General features: G+C 37.1%; 7 protein-coding genes across 7 annotated transcripts; 4 read left to right on the plus strand and 3 right to left on the minus strand.

Annotated features, from left to right (window-relative positions):
- Positions 1 to 51: 51 nt before the first annotated feature.
- Positions 52 to 4,496, minus strand: SPOG_00933 (ubiquitin-protein ligase E3). The gene has a single exon (XM_013169204.1). The coding sequence runs from the start codon at positions 4,391 to 4,393 to the stop codon at positions 413 to 415; it is 3,981 nt and encodes a 1,326-aa protein (XP_013024658.1). The 5' UTR covers positions 4,394 to 4,496; the 3' UTR covers positions 52 to 412.
- Positions 4,497 to 4,603: 107 nt separating this feature from the next.
- On the plus strand, positions 4,604 to 5,615 carry SPOG_00934 (ubiquitin conjugating enzyme Ubc13). Its single transcript, XM_013169205.1, has 4 exons — positions 4,604 to 4,709; positions 4,759 to 4,920; positions 5,057 to 5,141; positions 5,225 to 5,615. The coding sequence occupies exons 1-4, from the start codon at positions 4,683 to 4,685 to the stop codon at positions 5,395 to 5,397; spliced, it is 447 nt and encodes a 148-aa protein (XP_013024659.1). The 5' UTR covers positions 4,604 to 4,682; the 3' UTR covers positions 5,398 to 5,615.
- On the minus strand, positions 4,689 to 6,777 carry SPOG_00935 (chromosome segregation protein Pcs1). The gene is made up of 4 exons (XM_013169206.1): positions 6,459 to 6,777; positions 6,086 to 6,415; positions 5,818 to 6,036; positions 4,689 to 5,760 (listed from the first exon to the last, which is right to left on the minus strand). The coding sequence occupies exons 1-4, from the start codon at positions 6,490 to 6,492 to the stop codon at positions 5,582 to 5,584; spliced, it is 762 nt and encodes a 253-aa protein (XP_013024660.1). The 5' UTR covers positions 6,493 to 6,777; the 3' UTR covers positions 4,689 to 5,581.
- On the plus strand, positions 6,517 to 10,876 carry SPOG_00936 (C2 domain-containing protein). Its single transcript, XM_013169207.1, has 3 exons — positions 6,517 to 7,015; positions 7,061 to 8,279; positions 8,350 to 10,876. The coding sequence occupies exons 1-3, from the start codon at positions 6,933 to 6,935 to the stop codon at positions 10,783 to 10,785; spliced, it is 3,738 nt and encodes a 1,245-aa protein (XP_013024661.1). The 5' UTR covers positions 6,517 to 6,932; the 3' UTR covers positions 10,786 to 10,876.
- A 401-nt stretch (positions 10,877 to 11,277) lies between these two features.
- On the plus strand, positions 11,278 to 18,385 carry SPOG_00937 (SNF2 family helicase Swr1). Its single transcript, XM_013169208.1, has one exon. The coding sequence runs from the start codon at positions 11,310 to 11,312 to the stop codon at positions 15,189 to 15,191; it is 3,882 nt and encodes a 1,293-aa protein (XP_013024662.1). The 5' UTR covers positions 11,278 to 11,309; the 3' UTR covers positions 15,192 to 18,385.
- Positions 17,563 to 19,277, minus strand: SPOG_00938 (uncharacterized protein). Its single transcript, XM_013169209.1, has one exon. The coding sequence runs from the start codon at positions 19,069 to 19,071 to the stop codon at positions 17,659 to 17,661; it is 1,413 nt and encodes a 470-aa protein (XP_013024663.1). The 5' UTR covers positions 19,072 to 19,277; the 3' UTR covers positions 17,563 to 17,658.
- A 281-nt stretch (positions 19,278 to 19,558) lies between these two features.
- On the plus strand, positions 19,559 to 20,182 carry SPOG_00939 (uncharacterized protein; the record flags this gene model as incomplete). The annotated part of the gene is made up of 3 exons (XM_013169210.1): positions 19,559 to 19,581; positions 19,801 to 19,892; positions 19,951 to 20,182. The coding sequence occupies 3 exons, from the start codon at positions 19,559 to 19,561 to the stop codon at positions 20,064 to 20,066; spliced, it is 231 nt and encodes a 76-aa protein (XP_013024664.1). The 3' UTR covers positions 20,067 to 20,182.
- Positions 20,183 to 20,345: the final 163 nt, after the last annotated feature.

Consider the following 20,345-nt stretch of genomic DNA (forward strand, 5'->3'; position numbering starts at 1 on the left):
GCTTCTTTACTTTTTAAAAACAAAGAAATGTGACTACGACCAACGATGTTACCTAGTTCATGTAGATCAATTTACAAAGTCGATGGATCTATGAGTTCTGTATTTTTTGTTTTATATTAGTTGACTTGTTTGTTGCAATGGATAAATAGAATGCTAAGCAATAATAGCTTATACTAGATTACTGTCTCCTCCAATGCAGCATAGCAAGTTCCAGAAGATAATAAACAATAAAAAGAAAACCATAAACATTTGAACAAAAATATATTAAACCACCAAGAACTTGGAATTGTAATAACCAATATTAAACCGACAAAGTATTTAGTTATCATTATTAAATTCTTGTGAGTACAGCATTAAACGATATAGATCAGAATAAATTAAGCAAAAAAAAAAAGTCATCATCATCACAAAATCATTCTAGTTGTAAGTATTGACAATGACATCCACAGCTTGATGGACAATATTGGGTTACCGTATCTTCAACAGAAAACCATTCATAAAAACATTCTTCATGAATCGCATGAAAACAGAAATTGCACACCTTCGATAACCCTCGAATCGAAAGATTGCAAAAAGCACACCGTTCATCAACGTTGTCTTTAAATTCTTTTCTTCTGATTTTCGTTAGAGCAATAGATACCTGAAGATGATTCGTGCTCAATGCATTAGACACCTGATGATCATTATGGATCATTTGATCCTTCTCGCATATAGCATTCAATTTTAATAATTCTAGTTTCGGAATGTTAAATCCCCATTGGTCTAAAAGTCCTGCATAAGCTGATCTCCAAAAGGAAAAACAGACGTGCAATCGCCAAAGCATTTCTTCCTCTTTTGTATTCACTTTTTCATTCCTTCCATCTATCTCCAGCCTAACATGAACCACTAATGTCTTCTTCAAATGGATATTATCCTTTCCTAGAGAATACACAGAACTACTCTCACCAGATTTCTTTTCAGGCTTAGCAAGAATGCGTGCTAATGACTGACTTGACATTTTTTCACCCCTTTCCGCTTTAGGAGCAAGTTTTCCCGAAGTTTTGTTCATCAACTTCGAATCCGACTTGGCGGAAACAGGATTCTTAGTTTTATTCATCAATCGCTTATTCTCTGAGTAAAGTTCCGGCTCATCTAACACACATGAAAGCATTGCTAACATTTGTAAGTTTTCCTGAGCAGTGTAGTGGTCTAAAAATGACTGAACTGTTTTTAAAAAAAACCCATTTTCAAACCAATAAGTTCTTGTTCCAATACCCTTTGACTTGTTTTTCACTTCCAATAACTTCATCATCCTACCAATAAAAAGCCACGAATTCGTAAGGTGATGATATCCAAAAGCTTTTGCAACTTTGGCATTCCTTTTACAAATTTCGACCTTGTCTCCACAGATCATATACTCCGCAGCCAGATGTTTCTTTGTAGGAATTGCCTCACTCAAATCAAATAATTTCACGATATGCCTTGTTTCAACAGTCGTCTTATTCGTGCCTATCGAACGTTTTGTGGATCCTCTTGATGAAAAACGATTCATCGTAAACATGTCTCGGGGAGCCAGCTGTGAGCCGAACAATGAATTATTAGAATTAACATTGTTGATCCCGAAGCTACTTCGATACTTTGGAAAAACAAGGTTGCTTCTACTGGCTTCATCCACGTCCCATATAAAATCCTCATCTGAATCAGATGAACCAACGTGAGCAAACGATGAATCTTCATCAAAGTTGGCGGATTCGGATTCTGCAATGGTATTATTCGCATTCAAAACACCGAATGATTCGAATAATTTTTGCCGACCATGGTTTTCACGATTAATTGAAGCATGACCAGAAGCATCCTCACGTTGCGTAGTGAAAAAACAAACCAGAGTATCATTACAGAAAATGGCAGCACAAGTTTTAGGTAAAGGAATATTTTGCTTAATATGGGAGAGACCACGATCACCGCCTCGGAAATCCGAGATGCTTGGAAAGTTTTCATCGAAAACATCTGAAGATTCAGACGAAGTGTCCGAATCATCCTCACTTTCTCTCAATTTCCAAACATCGTCGGCTGTAGACTCCCCTGAAAGAAAAGAGATGCATCCGTCCATGCATGGCTTTTTGGACGTGATACAATGACTCGAAATTAAATTCAGCGTTGACAGTATGTGATTAAACTGTTCATCGCTAAATGCGCTGGATTTTTCTAAGTGGAATATGGGGCTAGCTGAAAGCGGATAACCTAAAGGAAACTGTATGCGTAAGCGAATAAAAGTAAAAGCTCCATCGGGCAATAAGGGGGCATTCAGAGAAATTCTGCATTTTCTTTGAGCTACATCAATTTCTTCAAAATTAACGTTTCCATATTTTTGACCTATCCAAGATAGTTCCTCACCAAGGTTTTGAGGAACCTCCCAATCAGCGTTTCCTTGACGCCCCATTGAAATTCCGCGAAGCCAATCCAGAGGAGTTAAGTTATCCTGTAACTTCGTCGAGCGCGTCATGAATCCAGCATTTGATGGGCCACTTGGGGTTTTTTGACGTTTTCGACTTATGTTTGGGGCAAAACCTTTAGACGACTCACCAACAAACCCGTTACCAGTCTCAGTACTGAATTCAGTCGGTCTTTCCTTATTGATGACTTCCAAATTATTAGATTCCTTTTCATTCAATGTTACGCATTCTTTAATTGGTTCACGAGAATACGTTCGATATTTTGCACCATATCTAGCGAGGTGAAAAGCAACTGGTTTGGAAGGATCATGACCAGTTGATTGCAACACATCCTTTGAAATTGGCCATAATCGTACATATCGATCTTTAGACCAGGTAATCAATTGGAAGTCACGGTTATCCTTATCGAAAATATCTTCACCACGACATCTCCAAAGAAATTCCTTTACTAAATCAGTATGACCGGAAAAGGTATGAACGGGTCGTGGTCCACGCTCGTTGAGATTGCGGACATCATATAAATGAACGGAGTTATCACCTCGTTGGGGCATTAACATGACACCTTCACCAAAGGGCGTAAATCTCGCTTTCCAAACCGGGGCATCAGTAGTAATCAAATGCTCGGATTCAATAGTAGACTTTGAATAATCCCAAAATTTAACAGTACGATCCATAGCACAAGTTAATAAACGAGTTTCACTGACTCTATTAAATTCTAAACCATTTATTTTCGTGATACTTCCAGAAGTCTGAATTGTATGCAATGGTCCAGAGCCATAACGGTCATCCCAGATACGCACGAAACGACCATGACTAGATGCTAAGACATGAGGATTACGATAATTCCATTTTACTTGAGTCGCTCCATTATGCCAGTCGTAAAAGGAATTGACAGGAACCTTGGGAGTTCGTAAATCCCAACAATGAACTGAAGAGTCAATGGAACTAGTAGCCAACACATCCGGATTCTGCCTGTGCCAGTTCATATCAGTAACAGCACGGGTATGTCCATGAAGCATAAATTCAATAGCATTTGCATTAGGAAGTGCAAGGTTCCATACGATAGTTTTTTGATTTGACGTCGATACAATCCATTGGTCTCTAGCAGCATGAACATTCCATTGGGCGTCAGCAACTTCCCAGGGCGTGGAATGTCGCAACATTCGAGGTGGGTTGTAAGGGTTATCCAAATCAATCACTAAAAGACCGTTACGAGAAGCCAAGGCAACATCCCTACCACACGGAGATAAAGACATTGCACCAACGGGTTGATTCACCTGGATGGAAAGTTGCCGATTAAATGTACTGCTTCCATATAGACCTAACTTAGAGTCCTTATCTTGTAGCTGATCCAACATGAAAGGCGAGTTTTCTTCTGTTTGTGGTACCACCAACGTGGAATTGGGATTTTTATTATGGAGATCACTAGGTGATCTCCTTGATGGAAACGAAAACGGGTTTGATTTGTAGTTATATTGTTCAACAGGGGACGAATAAACAGAAGTTAGAGTAGGAGTGGGTGCTAGAATCGTTTCTGACCGATCGCTGCCAGATAAACTAGCAACGGAAGCTGCTGATATTTTTTTTGATTTCATCGACCGATTTTCAGAGTCACTCATTCTTTCATCATACTGTGCATAGAATGGAAAATCGTTAGCAGGTAACGTACTTGAATCGGCTGTGGAATCTTGAGGAACGACACCTTCATCTTTTAGAAGCTCATCACGATTTCGAGGATCATTCACGTAATTTAAATCATTAACACTAGAAAAAAACATAGCGCCTTTTGAACCGGAGTTCGTCTGGGAAGACGTGGTGGCACCTGGGCTGCTTCGACCGTTGTCTGTGCTGCCCCTGTCCTTTTTCTGATCGACTGAAGAAGATGAAGCGGAATGGAATGTAGAAGATGCGTCTGAAGACATTGAGTGTTCGTCACTCATGTTGAGAGATGAGGACTCCATTATTCTTTATGCCAAGCAAAAACCTTATTCACATGAACAGTTTCAAATCCTTCTTTATTCATAAATGTTCATAAACACGCAAAAATCCGAGATGGAAGAATCATGGCAAAAGGTAAGTTTCTGAAGCTCCTCCCATGCGTTTGTTTACATGGTGTAAGCTTTTAGACCATTCTTAGACATCACTAACGCATTTTAAAGATATACAGAGAACGCTTGTTATTTCCATTGCAAGTACACAAAGTAATTACTTTCAGACTGCAACTATTCAGTACGTGTCCTATTGACTATTATGGCTCTTCCTAAACGCATTATTAAGGTAAAGTATTAGCAATATTTACAAAGGAGGTTGAACTAACGAAAATTAGGAAATCGACACTCTAACGAGAGACCCTCCACCAGGAATTGAGGCATCTCCTATGGAGGATAATCTTCGCTACTTCCAAATTACAATTGAAGGACCCCATCAGTCTGCATATGATGGCGGAAAATTCCACTTGGAGCTGTTTTTACCAGAAGAATACCCCATGGTATGTTGGAATCATGCGGAAGAATACGGTCCCATTCTGCTGAGACTTAGGTGCAACAAGTATTTTCTTGTGCAGGGTTTATATATGGTTGCAGGATGGATATTGTAGAAACAGAAAGTGCTGACTGACTTTTTAGATGCCTCCTAGCGTTCGTTTCTTGACTAAAATCTATCATCCCAACGTTGATAAACTCGGTAGAATCTGCCTTTCAACTTTGAAAAGTACGGAAATTGAGAATACGATTTTTTTTTTTTAAAAAAAACATCGTAACGTAATACGAGGAATTTTTACTAACGGTAAACAGAGGATTGGAGTCCTGCTCTTCAAATTCGTACAGTTTTGTTGTCTATTCAAGCCTTAATGGGGGCACCGAATCCAGATGACCCTTTGGATAATGATGTTGCTAAAATCTGGAAGGAAAATGAGCAGCAAGCCATTTCAAACGCTCGCGAATGGACCCAAAAGTATGCTCTGTAACTTTAGATTGAATACGACTTTACTTTTACGATATATAACAGAAAAAACCGTTTGAAATACAGCTTAAAAATCTCTCTCGATACATATTTTCTTTAGACATGAGGAAGTAGATACTTGACGCTCAAATAATGCGGCTAGTCCTCATCGCAGCATAGCATAAATATTGATATTAATGGAAAGACATTTAATCCTGAAGAGCCTTCATAATTCGAGCCGAAAATAGCTTTCCTTGCTCCTTTGTAAATATGATTTCCTCTGTAAGGTATTCCGGTAAATAGTCCATCAATTCGCCATCGTGCTGAGGATTTAAACAAGGTGTAAACGTGAAATTGAAGTTGTCTAAAAGTAACTGGTATTCCAACTCTAAAATCAAAAAAGGTTAGTTCTAAAAATCGAAATTTTAACAAAGCCAATACATACGTCCACGTCTTCCCGTGTTTCTACACGTATAGCGAATTCCTTCTTCTACAGCTCTGGAAGAAAGAACTTCAAGACCAAAAAGTTCCTTGACTAACAATTTCTCCTCATGGACTTGCTGATTATACTGTTTGCTTTCGGCAAGTTCTTGACGCAAATCTTCGTTATTTCTTCGTTCACTTTCCAGCTCTTTTTTTAATTCATCTATGGTATCATGTAATTCTTGTTTGCGTTAGTTTAAGGAAAATGCTCGTAGTACTTCTGGTCATACCTTTAGTTTGTGTTTCTGAAGTCTGAACAATCTCTTCAGTAGCCAATCGAAAAGATTTTTCCTGCAAAGCATTTATTTTGCTTAATAATTTCGATAACTCATTGTATTCATGCCGCCGTTCCTTAGGAAGATTGCTTTCATCAATACGTGGTATACTCAGTGGCTCTATCCTTGACTCATTATCGTTCTTTTCCCCATCAGATCTTGAAAGCCTCTTAGATGCAGCGTTTTCTTTTATTTCTTGAAGAGAATCAACTTGCTCATGAGAGTCTCTGCGTTGCTTGAACGTTTTCCGACCAGCTTTCAACGATCGTTGCTGCAACCCTGGCACTAATTCATGTTAGAGTTTTATATGCAAATAAACTTTTATTACCATTTTCTGGATTTCTAGTAAACTGAGGATTCATGACTGACTTGTTGATTCGTAGAATCTCAAAGGTAGTTCCACACGTAACTTCATCCAGCTTGTCATCAAAACATTCAGAATCTTCTTCGATGAATAATAAGTTTACATTTATCCAAGCTTACGTTCTTTATTTTATTATTTACGCTCGGAACTTTCAGAATTCTCTTATAAATCATAGTAGCGAAAAGTGAACATTAAACAATAAACAGAACTGATTTTTTTATTAACTTGATTGATCTTCCCTCCTATTATATAAACTAAAGAATCGAAAAACTCTCTACATCGATTTGGTAGATTGCTGGATGAACCATTGGCTTTATACCTATCCTTAGCCTACACCACTTGCATTCTTATTTATTTGCTTAGGCCTGATATTTATACCATACTACAGAATTTGCATAAATAATCTATTATCTGCATACATATTCAACGCTAAATGGAATGAATTGCAGACGGAAACCTCTTCCTCTCCATACGAAAGAAGTTCAGCTTGCTGAAGCTATCCCTAAAGAAGAACTATACAAGTAAGACTATTGTCAAGGATTCTAAGTCAAGTTAACAATTTCAAGCTGGTCTTTAAAGAATGTTTTAGTTCTTTTTTTGGTTCAATATCGCGCATTAGCTCCCTCCACATTACAGTCTGTATCGACAAGCCATTTGATTGCTGACAAGAAAGTTGCTGCAATTAGTAATAATAACAATGCTATTAACGCGAAGGAGAAGCGAGGAGCTCTCAAATACCCCAAAGAGTTTATTAAATACTTGACAACCGAACTTGAAAACATCAGTATGGGTCGTAACCCGGATTATCAAGAACAATTATTTCGTGGTACATTTGCTGCTTTCTATAATACTATTAGCAAACCTTATATAATGAAGCAGATGAAAGAATCTCGAAGAATTGAAGATTTATTCCTGATTTTCACCAGTTCAGTTTCGTCCGAACTCACAAAACGCTTAGGTTCTTTCGAAAGTAATTTATCTGATGAAATTTCTGTTTCATTTATAGATTTGTGTAAATCTATTTTAATTGCTCGGCAACTGCTCTCTCCTTCATCTGAATTCATTGCTCACCTTGATATGTATAAATCAAAAATACGAAGTCGTACAGATATTTTAACTGCGAAACGTGTTAGCAAAGGATCTGAAAAGTTTGATTTTTCTTCTTTTCCGCTCTTAAAAATCTTTGCTTCGGTTTTTAAGGTAGCATATCCAAAAGTTTTGTTGGATGCCGAAAATGTGTTTCCTACTATTGACGAATCGGCTATATTTAAAGATATTACGATACTAATTGACGATCTCCAAAATGACGCTTGTAAATATTCTCATTCCGTTTTAGATTTTTCCAACTATAAAGCCTACTCTACATATAAAACCCGTGAGTTGCAAATATTAGAGCAACATCGGAAAATCATGCTTAGACTCAATCCTCTGTTGTCAGAAATATACAACAGCAATCATGGAATCAACTCTAATAAAACCCTGGAACCAACTCTAACTTGCATCCCTCCCATTACACGCCCGTACTTTCGACAGCTGCTAGCACTTTGTCTTCAATACCGTTCCACCATTACTGATCCTTCCGAGGAGAAAAACGTTAGTACATTCATTCGTGAATGTTCGATTTATTGGAGGATTTTGCCTTCAAGTCGGTTAGCACTGAGTATGGAACTTGCTCGTGAATATTTTCAAAAGGATATGATTTCAATGATGGATGTTGTAATCTATTTCGAAGAGTTATCTAAAGTGACGAAGGAATACGAAAATATTTACTGGCCAAAGGTAGATGTAAGTTCAAGATTTCTTTCCTTTTTTTTTTAATTTTTTATTTTTTATATAGGTTGCTAATTGTCGTTAGGTATCAATGCTCAAAGCCGCTTTGATTGGAATCCGAAATACACTTCTACAAAAGATTAAAGCTTCTCTCTTAAACATTTTGAATAACAAGAAATCTAATTATCATAATCCCTTGGCTTTACTGGAAATTTGCGTTGAGAATGGTAAATTTGTTAGCGAGGACTTAAATCCGAAAGCAGAACTTATTTCGATTGCATTGAGTTTACAGGAAGTGTGTCACGAAATTTTTTCAAAAGAATTTAATGTATCATCACGGGAGTCCTCTTCTAATGGAATAGACGAGATTTTGCTCCACAGTCGTGCTCTGAATGACAGGGTTGAATTTATTCAGAAAACGTGTCCTGACACTATCTACGGCATAATATCCTTACCAAGCCTATTTACCAGTGTAGCTTTACCTAGTTATATAGCATCTGCAATGGAAGTGACCAAAGCTCATCTTCAAAGCAATGCTCAGGGCGATCTTGATGCTCTTACGAATGACATGATTGACGCTTACAGTGACTTAAAAAAAATGATTAATCTACTCCGTTTTTACCATAAAGACGAATACGAACTTGGCAATTTCGAAGGGTTTTTTCAACCTTTTGTGGATTCCTGGTTAAATAACGTAGAAGTCAATGCGAACCATTGGCTTCAAGGAGCGTTACGGAAAGACAATTTTGATACTCTGAACAAGGAAGCCGCCTGTAGTAGTTCTATTATTGACCTTTTCCATGCTTTTCATCAATCTTTCCGTACGCTTTTGAATTTTGAATGGGAAGATACCCTTTGTAATGCTAGATTTTTTACGAAATTCTTTAGGATTGTGTATATCGTTTTATCGAAATATACTAGTTGGGCATTGAAAACCTTTTTTGACGAAGCGAATAAAAAACATGAAAGCATGGAGCTGCGAAATGAAAGTGAAAGCTCAAGCTCAAGCTCATGGTTATCAAAAGCTCGAACAATGCTATCTGGTGCTGTCGAGGTGCTTCCTTTTCATTTTTCTACTTTCATGTGTATTTTGTTGAACAATGTACATTACGCTATTCAGGCTTATGAAGAGCTTGAAAGCAAAATAGATCTTCAAGAGTTAGTTCAAGCTCTGGACCAGGCTGAATCTACAAAAGTACAAAAGCTTTCTACCACTAATTATTTGTATACTGTAAGGGTTATTCGCGGAGAAAATCTACAGCCCGATAATGCTGGAAAGATTCGAACCTCTTATGTCGTCCTAACTGACAACAGAGGAAAACGAATTGGAAAAACGAGACCAATTCATTCCATGAACCCCCGTTGGGAAGATTCTTTTGAAATAAAAGCAAAAGATTCTTTAATCATTACTGCCAATTTATGGTCCAAAGGAAAGTTTGGTGACCATGAAATATTTGGAAGATGCTCGTTTCCTTTAACTCCTAAAGTTTATGGTGATTACATAGCGAGAGAAGACTGGCTAAACCTAAGTCCAAATGGTGAATTATTACTAAGGATCGAAATGGAAGGCGAAAAAGAGCATATCGGTTTTTACGTAGGACGAACTTATCATGATTTGGAAAGATCTCAGAGTGAAATGATCCGATTCATCGTCAACAAAATGGAGCCTGTTATTAGTCAAAATTTATCAATGTCAACGTTGAGGAGACTGTTGTCGGGCTCTTGGATGGATTTCGATAAAACTATGACTTCCGTAACTAGTTTATTTAATCGAGCTACGTTGACTTCTTTTTCAAAGAAAGAAGACCAAAAGAAGGAAGACCACGAGTTAACTGACGTTGAGATTGAATCCGCAATCAATGATTTACTTGATTTTTTTGACGTTAATTTTTCAGTTATTGCTCGGCATTTATCAAAAGATGTTTTCATTACTGTTATGTCTTACGTATGGGACGAAGTTATGTGTACGATCGAAGATTTATTACTGCCACCTGTCTCTGCGAAGCCAATTGATAGAAAACCGCTTTCCGAAAATCAGGTAAATATAGTATATAGTTGGTTACAATTCCTCAAAGACTATCTACACGCTAATGGTGAAGGTGTTAAGCTTTCAGTACTAGAAACAGAACATTACCTAGAACTTTTAAAGATACGAGAATATTATGACAAACCCACGGATGAGCTATTGGAAGAGTGCGAAAAGATTACTTCGCATTTATACCATTCTTCTCGACTAATAAACAAATCGCCCGGAAACAATCCTGAAATTTCTTCATTAGCAAAATTAAGCAATAAGGAAATTTATAGATCAGGGACGATAAAGAAATATGTCCCGCAGGTCCAACAGACCACTGAAGGTGAACTAGAAAGGAATGAACGCATCATCCTACGGATTTTACGGATGCGTTCGAATTCAAAACGATTTTTATTAAAACATTTCCAGAGAAAGGACAAGCTAAAAATGGCAGACGCTATGAGAAACGGATATGTGATGCCACTTGGACATCTAAAAAACGCTTAATAACTCATTGAAGTTTTAATAATAGTTAGTTTGGTATATTCATGTTGATAGATATTAATGGAATACTTTAATATGATCTTATTACTCTGAATTAATTGAGAAGTAAATGTGGATAGTAGTACTACTTTACTTAGTTTAGAATCCTGAAGTACATGGGTTGGTCATTAAGCTCCTTATGTTCTTATCGTCTTGTCATTATAGCACATTATTTTTTATTGTATTTTAATAAGTAAGTAAAATTTACTCCAATTTTTTTACTAGTAGCCTTTTTTCTGAAGGCTTTAAATGTAATACAACTCTTGTAACATTAATAAGGGCTAGAAATACGGGTATGAATGGTAACAATTTAAAATCTTAACTATAAGATTGCTTTGAGTAAATATAATTAAATAAAAGGATTTTATCTGGAAAGAGCAAGGTTTCGCTATTTTTTACATCTACCAAGAAATTTTGTAGTCAGTCGGTGGCATCTTTGATTTCATCCTTCTACCACTACCACGAAGTCAAATGACTAGATCAATTCTATGACTTACGAAGAGTCGGAGAAGAATGTAGATGGACCTGGTTCCTGTATTAAAAAGGAAGATTCTTCGAATTTCAAATTACGCGTTCATCTACGTGAACCCGAGCTTATAGTCACCCATGCTGGGCATGTCGTGGAAGAACCGAAATACGAAAAATTAGAAGATTTTTTGAAGTCATATGTATCATTAGAAGATGGTGATTATGATATTCAATCTGCTGAAGAAAAAATAAAAGGTGAAGTGGATCTTCGACGTCGAATTGAGGAATTCCGAAGAAAGGGATACTTCAGTGCTGAGGCTCCTGTAGAATTAAAAAAGGGACCAGGTTCCATGAAACCTCCTGTATCATACAGGGATAATTTTTTATCTCATATTCATGGCTTAGCCCGTTATATGCATAATGAGAGAAAAGTACGAGCGTCTCGGGCTCGTAAGGTGTCCGGTATGATTTTAGGGCATTTTAAGCGTCTTTCTGGAGCGGATGAAAGAAAAGCCAAAGAAGAAGACAAGAGGATTCGTCTTTTGGCTAAGAGAACTGCTTGGGAGATACGTAAAAAATGGAAAGTAATAGAAAGAGAAGTTCGGCGAAGACGAACAGAGCGTGCTGAAGAAGCGCATCGTTTAGCTGGAAAAGAACATCTAGCTAATATTTTAAAGCATTCTACGGACTTGCTAGAAGCTAGGATTGAACGACAAACCGGTCCTCCCCCTACCAAGCAGGAAAAGTTAAAGGAGAAACCTCCGAAAAATGATTTGAACTATTTAAGAGATACTCCAGATGACTCGTTGTCTGTGGAAGAGCTGAAGCTTAAGTATAGTAATCTTGAGGTCATTAATACTCTCGGTGAAAATGCTGATATTGAAGAATCTGATGAGGGTCAGCTAGATTCCGAAAACGAATTACCTGAAGAAGCCTCTGAAGATGAGGAAACCAAAGAGAAGCCAAAGACTTTATCAGAACCTATTGAAAGCATTGAGAAGCAGCCGACTAAAACTAGCAGAATTACTCGTTCTTCAGCTAGAAAGTTGGCTTCACAAAATGGCACAAAGGAAGAACTTAATGGTGAACATAATGATAATTTATCTCGTTACTCACAAGAACGGGGTATTTCCTATAATGGAAAATCACTTGTTAAAAACGAGGAAGAAGAATCTGAGAACGAGTACACTTTATCTTCTTTATTTGATGATTCCGTTCAGTCAAAAAAGCGTTCTCATGAAGTCGAAGAACAAACCTCTAGGAAACGGCAACAAGTTGAAAATGAAGTAGTCGAGGACTTTGACAAGAATAAAGTCTCTACTATTACAGCGAATAAAGTTGATGTTCCGTTTCTTTTTCGCGGTTACCTACGTGAATACCAACAATTTGGATTGGAATGGTTGACTGCACTTCATGACAGCAATACAAATGGTATATTGGCTGACGAAATGGGATTAGGTAAAACAATTCAAACAATTGCTCTGCTTGCCCACTTGGCCTGTGAAAAAGAAAATTGGGGTCCACATCTAATTGTTGTACCTACTAGCGTTATGTTGAATTGGGAAATGGAATTTAAAAAATTTCTTCCTGGATTTAAAATACTAACGTATTATGGTAATCCTCAAGAGAGAAAAGAAAAACGTACAGGATGGTACAAACCAGATACATGGCACGTTTGCATTACCTCTTACCAACTTGTTCTGCAAGATCATCAGCCTTTCAGACGAAAGAAATGGCAGTATATGATCCTAGATGAAGCCCATAACATTAAAAATTTTCGATCACAACGTTGGCAGTCATTACTGAACTTTAATGCAGAGCATCGCTTGCTCTTGACAGGTACTCCCTTACAGAATAATTTGGTTGAATTATGGTCCCTTTTGTACTTTTTAATGCCTGCTGGTGTTACGGATGCTAACTCTGGGTTTGCTAATCTCAAAGATTTCCAAGACTGGTTCTCAAAACCCATGGACCGACTTATTGAGGAGGGAAGTGAAATGGATGAGGAAGCCATGACTACCGTTGCAAAGTTGCATAGAGTTTTGCGACCATACCTTCTTCGTCGTCTGAAAACGGAGGTGGAAAAGCAGATGCCAGGAAAGTATGAACACGTTGTCTATTGTCAGCTCTCAAAAAGACAAAGATTTCTGTATGATGACTTTATTAACCGTGCACGTACACGAGAGATTCTAGCATCTGGAAATTTCATGAGCATTATTAACTGTTTGATGCAACTTCGTAAAGTATGCAACCATCCTAATTTGCACGAAGAACGTCCAATTGTTACTTCATTTGCTCAGCGTCGGTCTGCGATTGCTGATATGGAAACCAAAGATTTATTAATTCGTAAAAGACTGTTAGAAGACGAGCCAATGAGAAAGCTGGATCTTTCGACATTGCGACTTGTCTGTACAGATTCCGAATCTTTTGATGCTGTTACGTCGAATGAGTTAGAGGCGCTGTGCGCGTCTGACGGATTCGACAAAAGGTGTACATTATTGGAAATGGAAATAGATCAGCAACTGTCTCCCAATCACATTAATAAGGCGGGATTTGGATTATATTTCCAGAACAAAAAGTATGAACGCGAACTTGAGAAAATGCGCCATCAAAAATATCTTAATGAGCAGAAATGCGCTCGTAAACCAATTTTCGGGAGTAACCTCATACGAATGGTGAGAGAGTTGCCGAGGAATTGTCGTGCTATCGATTATACTCTTACTTCGCAAATGGATTCTATGTACAACCTGAACACAACTTCAGCGTTACGTGATTCTGTTTTAAGCGTAGAAGAGCGCGCTGATAGTATGAAGGAGGTCCTTCAGAATTTTGCTTGCATCACTCCTCAAGCGGTTGTCGTAGATTTACCTGAGCTGTTTACTGGTCCTATTAAATACAACGTGACGCCTAAAATGATGCAAGACAATTGGCCTTGGCATCAAGCTGCAACGAGACTAGCTATTGCATTTCCTGATCGTCGGTTATTGCAGTATGATTGTGGCAAGCTACAAGTCCTTGACAAATTGTTGAGAGGATTAATCTCGAATGGCCATCGTGCACTAATCTTTACGCAAATGACCAAGGTGTTGGACATTTTGGAACAATTTCTAAATATACATGGACATAGGTATTTGCGCTTAGATGGTGCTACAAAGATTGAACAAAGGCAGATATTAACTGAAAGATTCAACAATGATGATAAGATTCCAGTATTTATTTTGTCTACAAGAAGTGGTGGATTGGGTATAAATCTGACTGGTGCTGATACGGTCATTTTTTACGATTCAGATTGGAATCCGCAATTGGATGCTCAGGCTCAGGACCGATCTCACAGGATCGGACAAACAAGAGATGTTCATATTTATCGTCTTATTAGTGAATATACAGTCGAATCTAACATGCTACGAAGAGCGAATCAGAAACGGATGCTGGATAAAATTGTCATTCAAGGAGGTGAGTTTACCACTGAATGGTTCCGAAAAGCGGATGTTTTAGATTTGTTTGATTTAGATGAAAGGTATCTGGAAGAGGCTGAAGCTGAAGCACCGAATAAAGCGGATGAAGAAAATTGGGAGGATGCTTTGGCAGCTGCTGAAGATGAGGAAGATGTGAAAGCGGCTCAAGTTGCTCGGAAAGAATCGGCACTTGAAAGAAATGAGTTTAGCGATATTCCTACACCGCAAGTTTCTTCTGCGAGAGAAAGTACTTCCTCTCCTTCAAGTATGACACCTATTTACGATAAAGAAATAGAGGAGGAAGAAGAACAGCAATCCAATTTTGACGAAACAGGATTGGAAAATGAAGAAGAACTGGAACAAGAAACTATCGATGATACTCTCGGGCACATTGATGAGTATATGATTGGATTTTTGGAACGAGAAGGCACGAGTGATGAATGGTAAGCGTTAATTTCGGAATAAAAGTCAAAAAGAAAAAAAAGATTATTTCTGGTAAATAATCTATGTTATGATGATATGTAAACATTAATAAAATGGATGTTTCCCATCCATCTTTTAACCAATCTTCGTTTTCTGCCAAAACTGCTTTTATTGAAGATGATCCCGCTGCTTTTGTAGATCCTAATACAAAAGAGTTCAGTTGCTCCGTTTATTCAGCTGGATTGCTTGGAGCCTTATTCTAAGGACTTTTAGGTAAGATCCAATGTGCAAATTAATAATCTTTTACGATGAATCCTAAAAGAGCTTTTCTGAAGATGACGACGTCGTAAGTGAACAGTTAACTACAATGTGTGACCTAACATGGTCAAACGAACGAACCAAATCTCCCTTTTTGTTCGATTCCTGAAGGATTTACTTTAAATTTACGGAGTATCGAAAACATATACTTTATTGGATGTGTTAAAGATGAGGTGATGCTTTCTCAGAAGCATCTTCAAATTTGCGCCCATTACGGAGTCAATGTTTGTTTCATACGGATCCTGGACTATTTCCCGAAGGTGTCACTTTGTTAGAGATGATGAATCTCATTGATTTCGTAAGTACACTGGTGATGAAAAGGTTAATTTACCTCTCAATGGCACCTTTTATTGAGGAGGAATTGTAGCAGATGAGATGGGATTGGGAACAACTGTTGAAATGCTAGGGATTCCTATAATCTTGAAAGATCGACCGAAACATTTCCGTACTCTGATAGTCTTACTATAACTACAGACAATTCTGGTAGTAGTACCTGTGTCTTTATTGGATCAATGGCAATCCGAAGCATTGAAAGCTTCAGGTTCAAATCACTTTAAACCCCTAGTGTACAATGGTTCGATGGTTAGAGACCGCTGTAAATTTACGATTCCTTACTGATACTAACATGTTTCCTGGTTTGGTTATAACTAGCTACGGCGTTATACACCCAGAGCCTGCTTAAGATAGTGCCGAAACTTTTGAATTATTTTCTGTTCACTGCTATCAAGTGACTCTGAACGAAGGTTGCTCTATAAAGAATCGCAGCAGTAAAGCCCCTAAGGCCTGTGATGTAATATCAACTCAGAATTGATGGATAATTACAGGAACGCCAATCGTTGATTTGTACAGTTTGACAAAAACTTTTACAAATAGAACATTGGTGCAAATACAATTACATGGCATACATTCGCTACTGTACCCTATGAGGCAAATGTAATTTTGAAAGCTTGAAACGTTGTGCAGTTTTTTTTTCGAACCACTCGGTTTAAGAAGAACAAATTTCGGAAGCAGAACGACGAATATGTGATTCCTTATACGTTAAAGCAAAAAGTCGAGTGCATGAAAGTATCGCTGCAGGAGCTTTATTAAAATATTTTACTGCAATTTTAGGCTTACTTTTACAGCTTTGACAAGCTTGTGTTCCTTTACTTCTGTCCAAAACAATGAAAAAAAAAATGGAACTGGAAATTAATTCTAATGAACTTCATAGCTTAATTTGGAGGTTTTCGTCGCAGAAAAACCAATCCCGGCTATATTACAGAAATATCAGACAAAGATGCACTAGATGCTCTTGTTTCAGAATGTGCTGTTCGAAACCAACTGAAAATTCTGTGTTAAAATGCAAACACGTTTGCTTTCGGGAATGCCTGAAAGGTCACAAAAGGTTATCAAAAGAAGAGAAATTTATCCTCCACTTTGTTATACTTGTCGTCAGCCTTATGAACTGGACGATGTTTATGAGCCTCGAGAAGTTAGGTCAACAGTTTAACAATGAAAATAAAAGCTTACAATGGAATTATTGGGACCGATATCTGTGTCAAAGTATTAGTATTTTCAGAATATATTCAGGAAGTTCTAAATAATCCTTCGCCCGATAACTTTTCTCAGTTTACTGGTTTTCTCGATTACATAGAAGTTTTTGAAACTCTAAGAATCAAGTATTCTCTTTGATGGCAGGATGTCTCATGAACAAAGACCTATGTCGTTAGAACAATATCGGAATGATCCGACAAATACTAGTCTCAACATATCCATCAAAGCTGTTAGCTTGGCTTGAACTTAACCTGTGCCAAATATACGCTAATGATGGAACCTTGGCGTGGAGCTGGTCAGTAAATTCTCAGGCTATTGATCGTGTTTATCGTCTAGGTCAAGAAGAACAGGTTATAGTAAATCGTTTTATCATACGAGATAGATAAGAGGAAAGAAGAATGCTGAAAGTTTATGCAGACACTTGGAATGTCCAAGGAGGAACAATAGGTTCAGTCTTTGGGAAATATACAAACTTTGTTTACTTAATAAGCGAGGGCTGAAAATGTGTACATTATTTAATAAAATTTAAGGGAATGGCTTTTAAGATTTTTGAGAGAAATAAATGTTATAATAGCATGAACACTTATTTTTTTTTTTTTTTAAAAAAAAAAGGAATTAGTATAAGCTATACATACTTAGTCTAAGCAGTTGGAAACCTTTGAAGCTTCTCGTCAGCAGGCAACTCCATCTCAGAATCGTCTTTGTACAATGGCAAAGGCTTTTGCAATTTTTCTGAGATTTCTGCTTTATCATCTTTCAACACTCTGCTATTATATGCATTTAAGGTAAAGGCAAAAAGATAGAAGTACATAACACCAACACAAGTTTTTATGACTTCGGATTTTACATTAAAAGTTGGTGCGCTTTGTACGTGGAGTATCACACTCACAAGGATTGCGAGCAAAAGAAGAGGAAGGAATTTCTTAGATTTGATGTATTTATCATCAAAATCGTGTCCTAATTTGAGGCGCATTCTGCAAACGTGAAAGACTCTGATTACTAAAATTGAGGGAAGATAGCCATAATTAAATAGCATCCATGTCAATTGTAAAGGCTTCGCTTTAGGAGACTCGGTCAAAAGTAAAATAGGAAAAATCATAGGTGCTATTACAATAAAGAGCGATTGAACAAAACCTAGTAGAATGATCAAAAACACCAGCTTTTTGGAACTACGTCGATAATAACCCAAACCGAGTGAAAGAGCCAATATTAATGAATTAAATAAAGGGCGTTCGACGCCGTCACCAAACAAATAAGAGAATGCGGGAAATATAAAGGAAAATAGTTTTCCTGGAACACCAATGTTCCCGTTGGAGAAGAAGGTTCGTTTTATAGGATGGTTCAATAAAAATGCAGCGTACCAAACAAATAAAAGAATCTGGGTAAAAGTGTTCTTTTTATAGTTACGAAGCCACCTAATTAACCAAACCAAACTTATAAGACTAGAAAACACTGACAAAAAGAAAAAAATACGATGCTCTGGTTTTCTATCTTTGTATAAAGCAGACTGGTAACGGGGATACATTATAGGTTCAGGCATTCCTCCATTTTCAGTTGGTTCAACCTCTTGTAATCCAAGAAAGCAGTATGTGCCCGGTTTGTTTACACTCCTCATGTAGTATGCTGAATTTATGCCGTCCGTAAAATTGAAATGAAAATCAAATAAATCTTCATCAGGTTTTGAAGTGAAATTCTTAAAATATCTATAATCCTCATTACCATCTATGGCGTGCTTATACGCTTGGAATAAATCTTCATGTCCAACAAGAAGGATATGGGCGGTTCCGTTTGAACATTCCTTTTGTTGCAATCTCGCATTAGCAACAGTCATCCCAGATATATTGTCGTAAAAAGGAACCAGTAAATCGCAATGGGCGAACGCTTGAACATTAGGGTCACCAGTAGGAAATAAACTCAATTCCTCTTCCCAGTACTGAAAAATTGGTTTATTGTTGTCGGGATCAGAATTACTATTGCCTGTGTTATTGTATGGCATAGAAGCAAGAGTCGTTCCTGTAAACAGCAGGGCACTCAAACCAAAATGAAGCAACATAATGAACAGTTGAAATTGAATTAATTATAATAGAAGAAAGTGACTTTAATAGAAAAACAAGAATTACAAAAAGACAAAACAAAAAAACGAGAAATGAAGGAATAAATAAACAGAAAAAGAAAGACAGAAAAAATAAAAAGTTTTTACAACTTCTATTTTTGAGCTTTACGCGTTTTCTCTTTCTTTATTTGAATTCTGGCATAAAAAATCGCTTATAGAGGCAGGCTACCTATGCCCTTTATATAGCAGCATAATGAGTGATTACAATGTGCGGGGAACCGATCGTAATAGACAAAATGATGCTACAGAAGCTTACACAGAATTTAAGAATAATATAGATGTATATACTAATATAATTTTACGGCTCGTATAATATTGAGCTTATTTATATACTTATATAATACTATACTAAAAATCTTATTATGTATGTATGTGCCACGACTGTAACTGTAACTATCACGGGTTATTAGAACAAATATCGAGTGGAATGAACAACGAAAGTTGTACTATGTATGTAGATGCTTGTAATATCAAGGGATCTGTTTAATTAAATTGAAGGTATGAAGGCAATCTTATTTAGCCTTGCCAGTCGAATGTTCCAAATCAGTTAGGAGAATTCTGTACAATCATCAATTGTATACGCGTCTTTATTTTCACATCATTCGTACCTTGGTTTCTGTATTTCGTTTTTAGTTGTTTGTTTATCATCTGTAATACATTATCCTTTAGGCTTATGGTAGCTGGTAATATTATGGAATGTCCTAATATATCAAAGCATACTATAATACTTATTATCTTAACAAAGAACATATATCGCGACAGTATGTTTGTAGAGAGGTTGGTTTGTTTATGGGAATTCTATATGAAGCTAATCCATAGAGCCTAAAATGGGTCACGGGTCGAATGGAAAACGAGAATACTTGGGTTCCTTTTGGGCGTTCGTCCAGGAGCTTGACAAGTCTTCTGAGTATCGTGACAGAAAAGTAACAAACTGAAAAAGAATTAAAGCATGCATTTATTCACTCTGTTTAAAGGAGAAAATTGAATTGTTCATATCTGCGTGAGTAGCAGTATGTCAAAATGACCATTTCCCCGTTTACATTGGAAATGGAAATTTACATCGAAGATTAAGCGTTTCATTTTTTTTTTTTTTTTTGTTATTTTCTTTTTTTTTCTTTTTGTCTTTTAATTATATGTCTGGATATGTCTATTAATTGTTCTAATTGAGACATGCTCTAAATTTGGTTATTGTCTTGCTGGCTAGGACGACTGGA

Source organism: Schizosaccharomyces cryophilus (genome assembly GCF_000004155.1).
Source record: "Schizosaccharomyces cryophilus OY26 unplaced genomic scaffold supercont4.6, whole genome shotgun sequence".
Taxonomy (NCBI): domain Eukaryota; kingdom Fungi; phylum Ascomycota; class Schizosaccharomycetes; order Schizosaccharomycetales; family Schizosaccharomycetaceae; genus Schizosaccharomyces; species Schizosaccharomyces cryophilus.

Bases quoted from the DNA above. Each gene is read 5' to 3' on its own strand.
- SPOG_00933 (XM_013169204.1), bottom strand. From the start codon at position 4,393: ATGGAGTCCTCATCTCTCAACATGAGTGACGAACACTCAATGTCTTCA.
- SPOG_00934 (XM_013169205.1), top strand. From the start codon at position 4,683: ATGGCTCTTCCTAAACGCATTATTAAG. The intron at 4,710-4,758 runs GTAAAGTATTAG...AACGAAAATTAG, and splicing joins TTCCTAAACGCATTATTAAG to GAAATCGACACTCTAACGAG. The intron at 5,142-5,224 runs GTACGGAAATTG...AACGGTAAACAG, and splicing joins CTGCCTTTCAACTTTGAAAA to AGGATTGGAGTCCTGCTCTT.
- SPOG_00935 (XM_013169206.1), bottom strand. From the start codon at position 6,492: ATGAATCCTCAGTTTACTAGAAATCCAGAAAATG. The intron at 6,416-6,458 runs GTAATAAAAGTT...AACATGAATTAG, and splicing joins TACTAGAAATCCAGAAAATG to TGCCAGGGTTGCAGCAACGA. The intron at 6,037-6,085 runs GTATGACCAGAA...AACGCAAACAAG, and splicing joins TTCAGAAACACAAACTAAAG to AATTACATGATACCATAGAT.
- SPOG_00936 (XM_013169207.1), top strand. From the start codon at position 6,933: ATGAATTGCAGACGGAAACCTCTTCCTCTCCATACGAAAGAAGTTCAG. The intron at 7,016-7,060 runs GTAAGACTATTG...AACAATTTCAAG, and splicing joins CCTAAAGAAGAACTATACAA to CTGGTCTTTAAAGAATGTTT. The intron at 8,280-8,349 runs GTAAGTTCAAGA...AATTGTCGTTAG, and splicing joins TTTACTGGCCAAAGGTAGAT to GTATCAATGCTCAAAGCCGC.
- SPOG_00937 (XM_013169208.1), top strand. From the start codon at position 11,310: ATGACTTACGAAGAGTCGGAGAAGAATGTAGATGGACCTGGTTCCTGT.
- SPOG_00938 (XM_013169209.1), bottom strand. From the start codon at position 19,071: ATGTTGCTTCATTTTGGTTTGAGTGCCCTGCTGTTTACAGGAACGACT.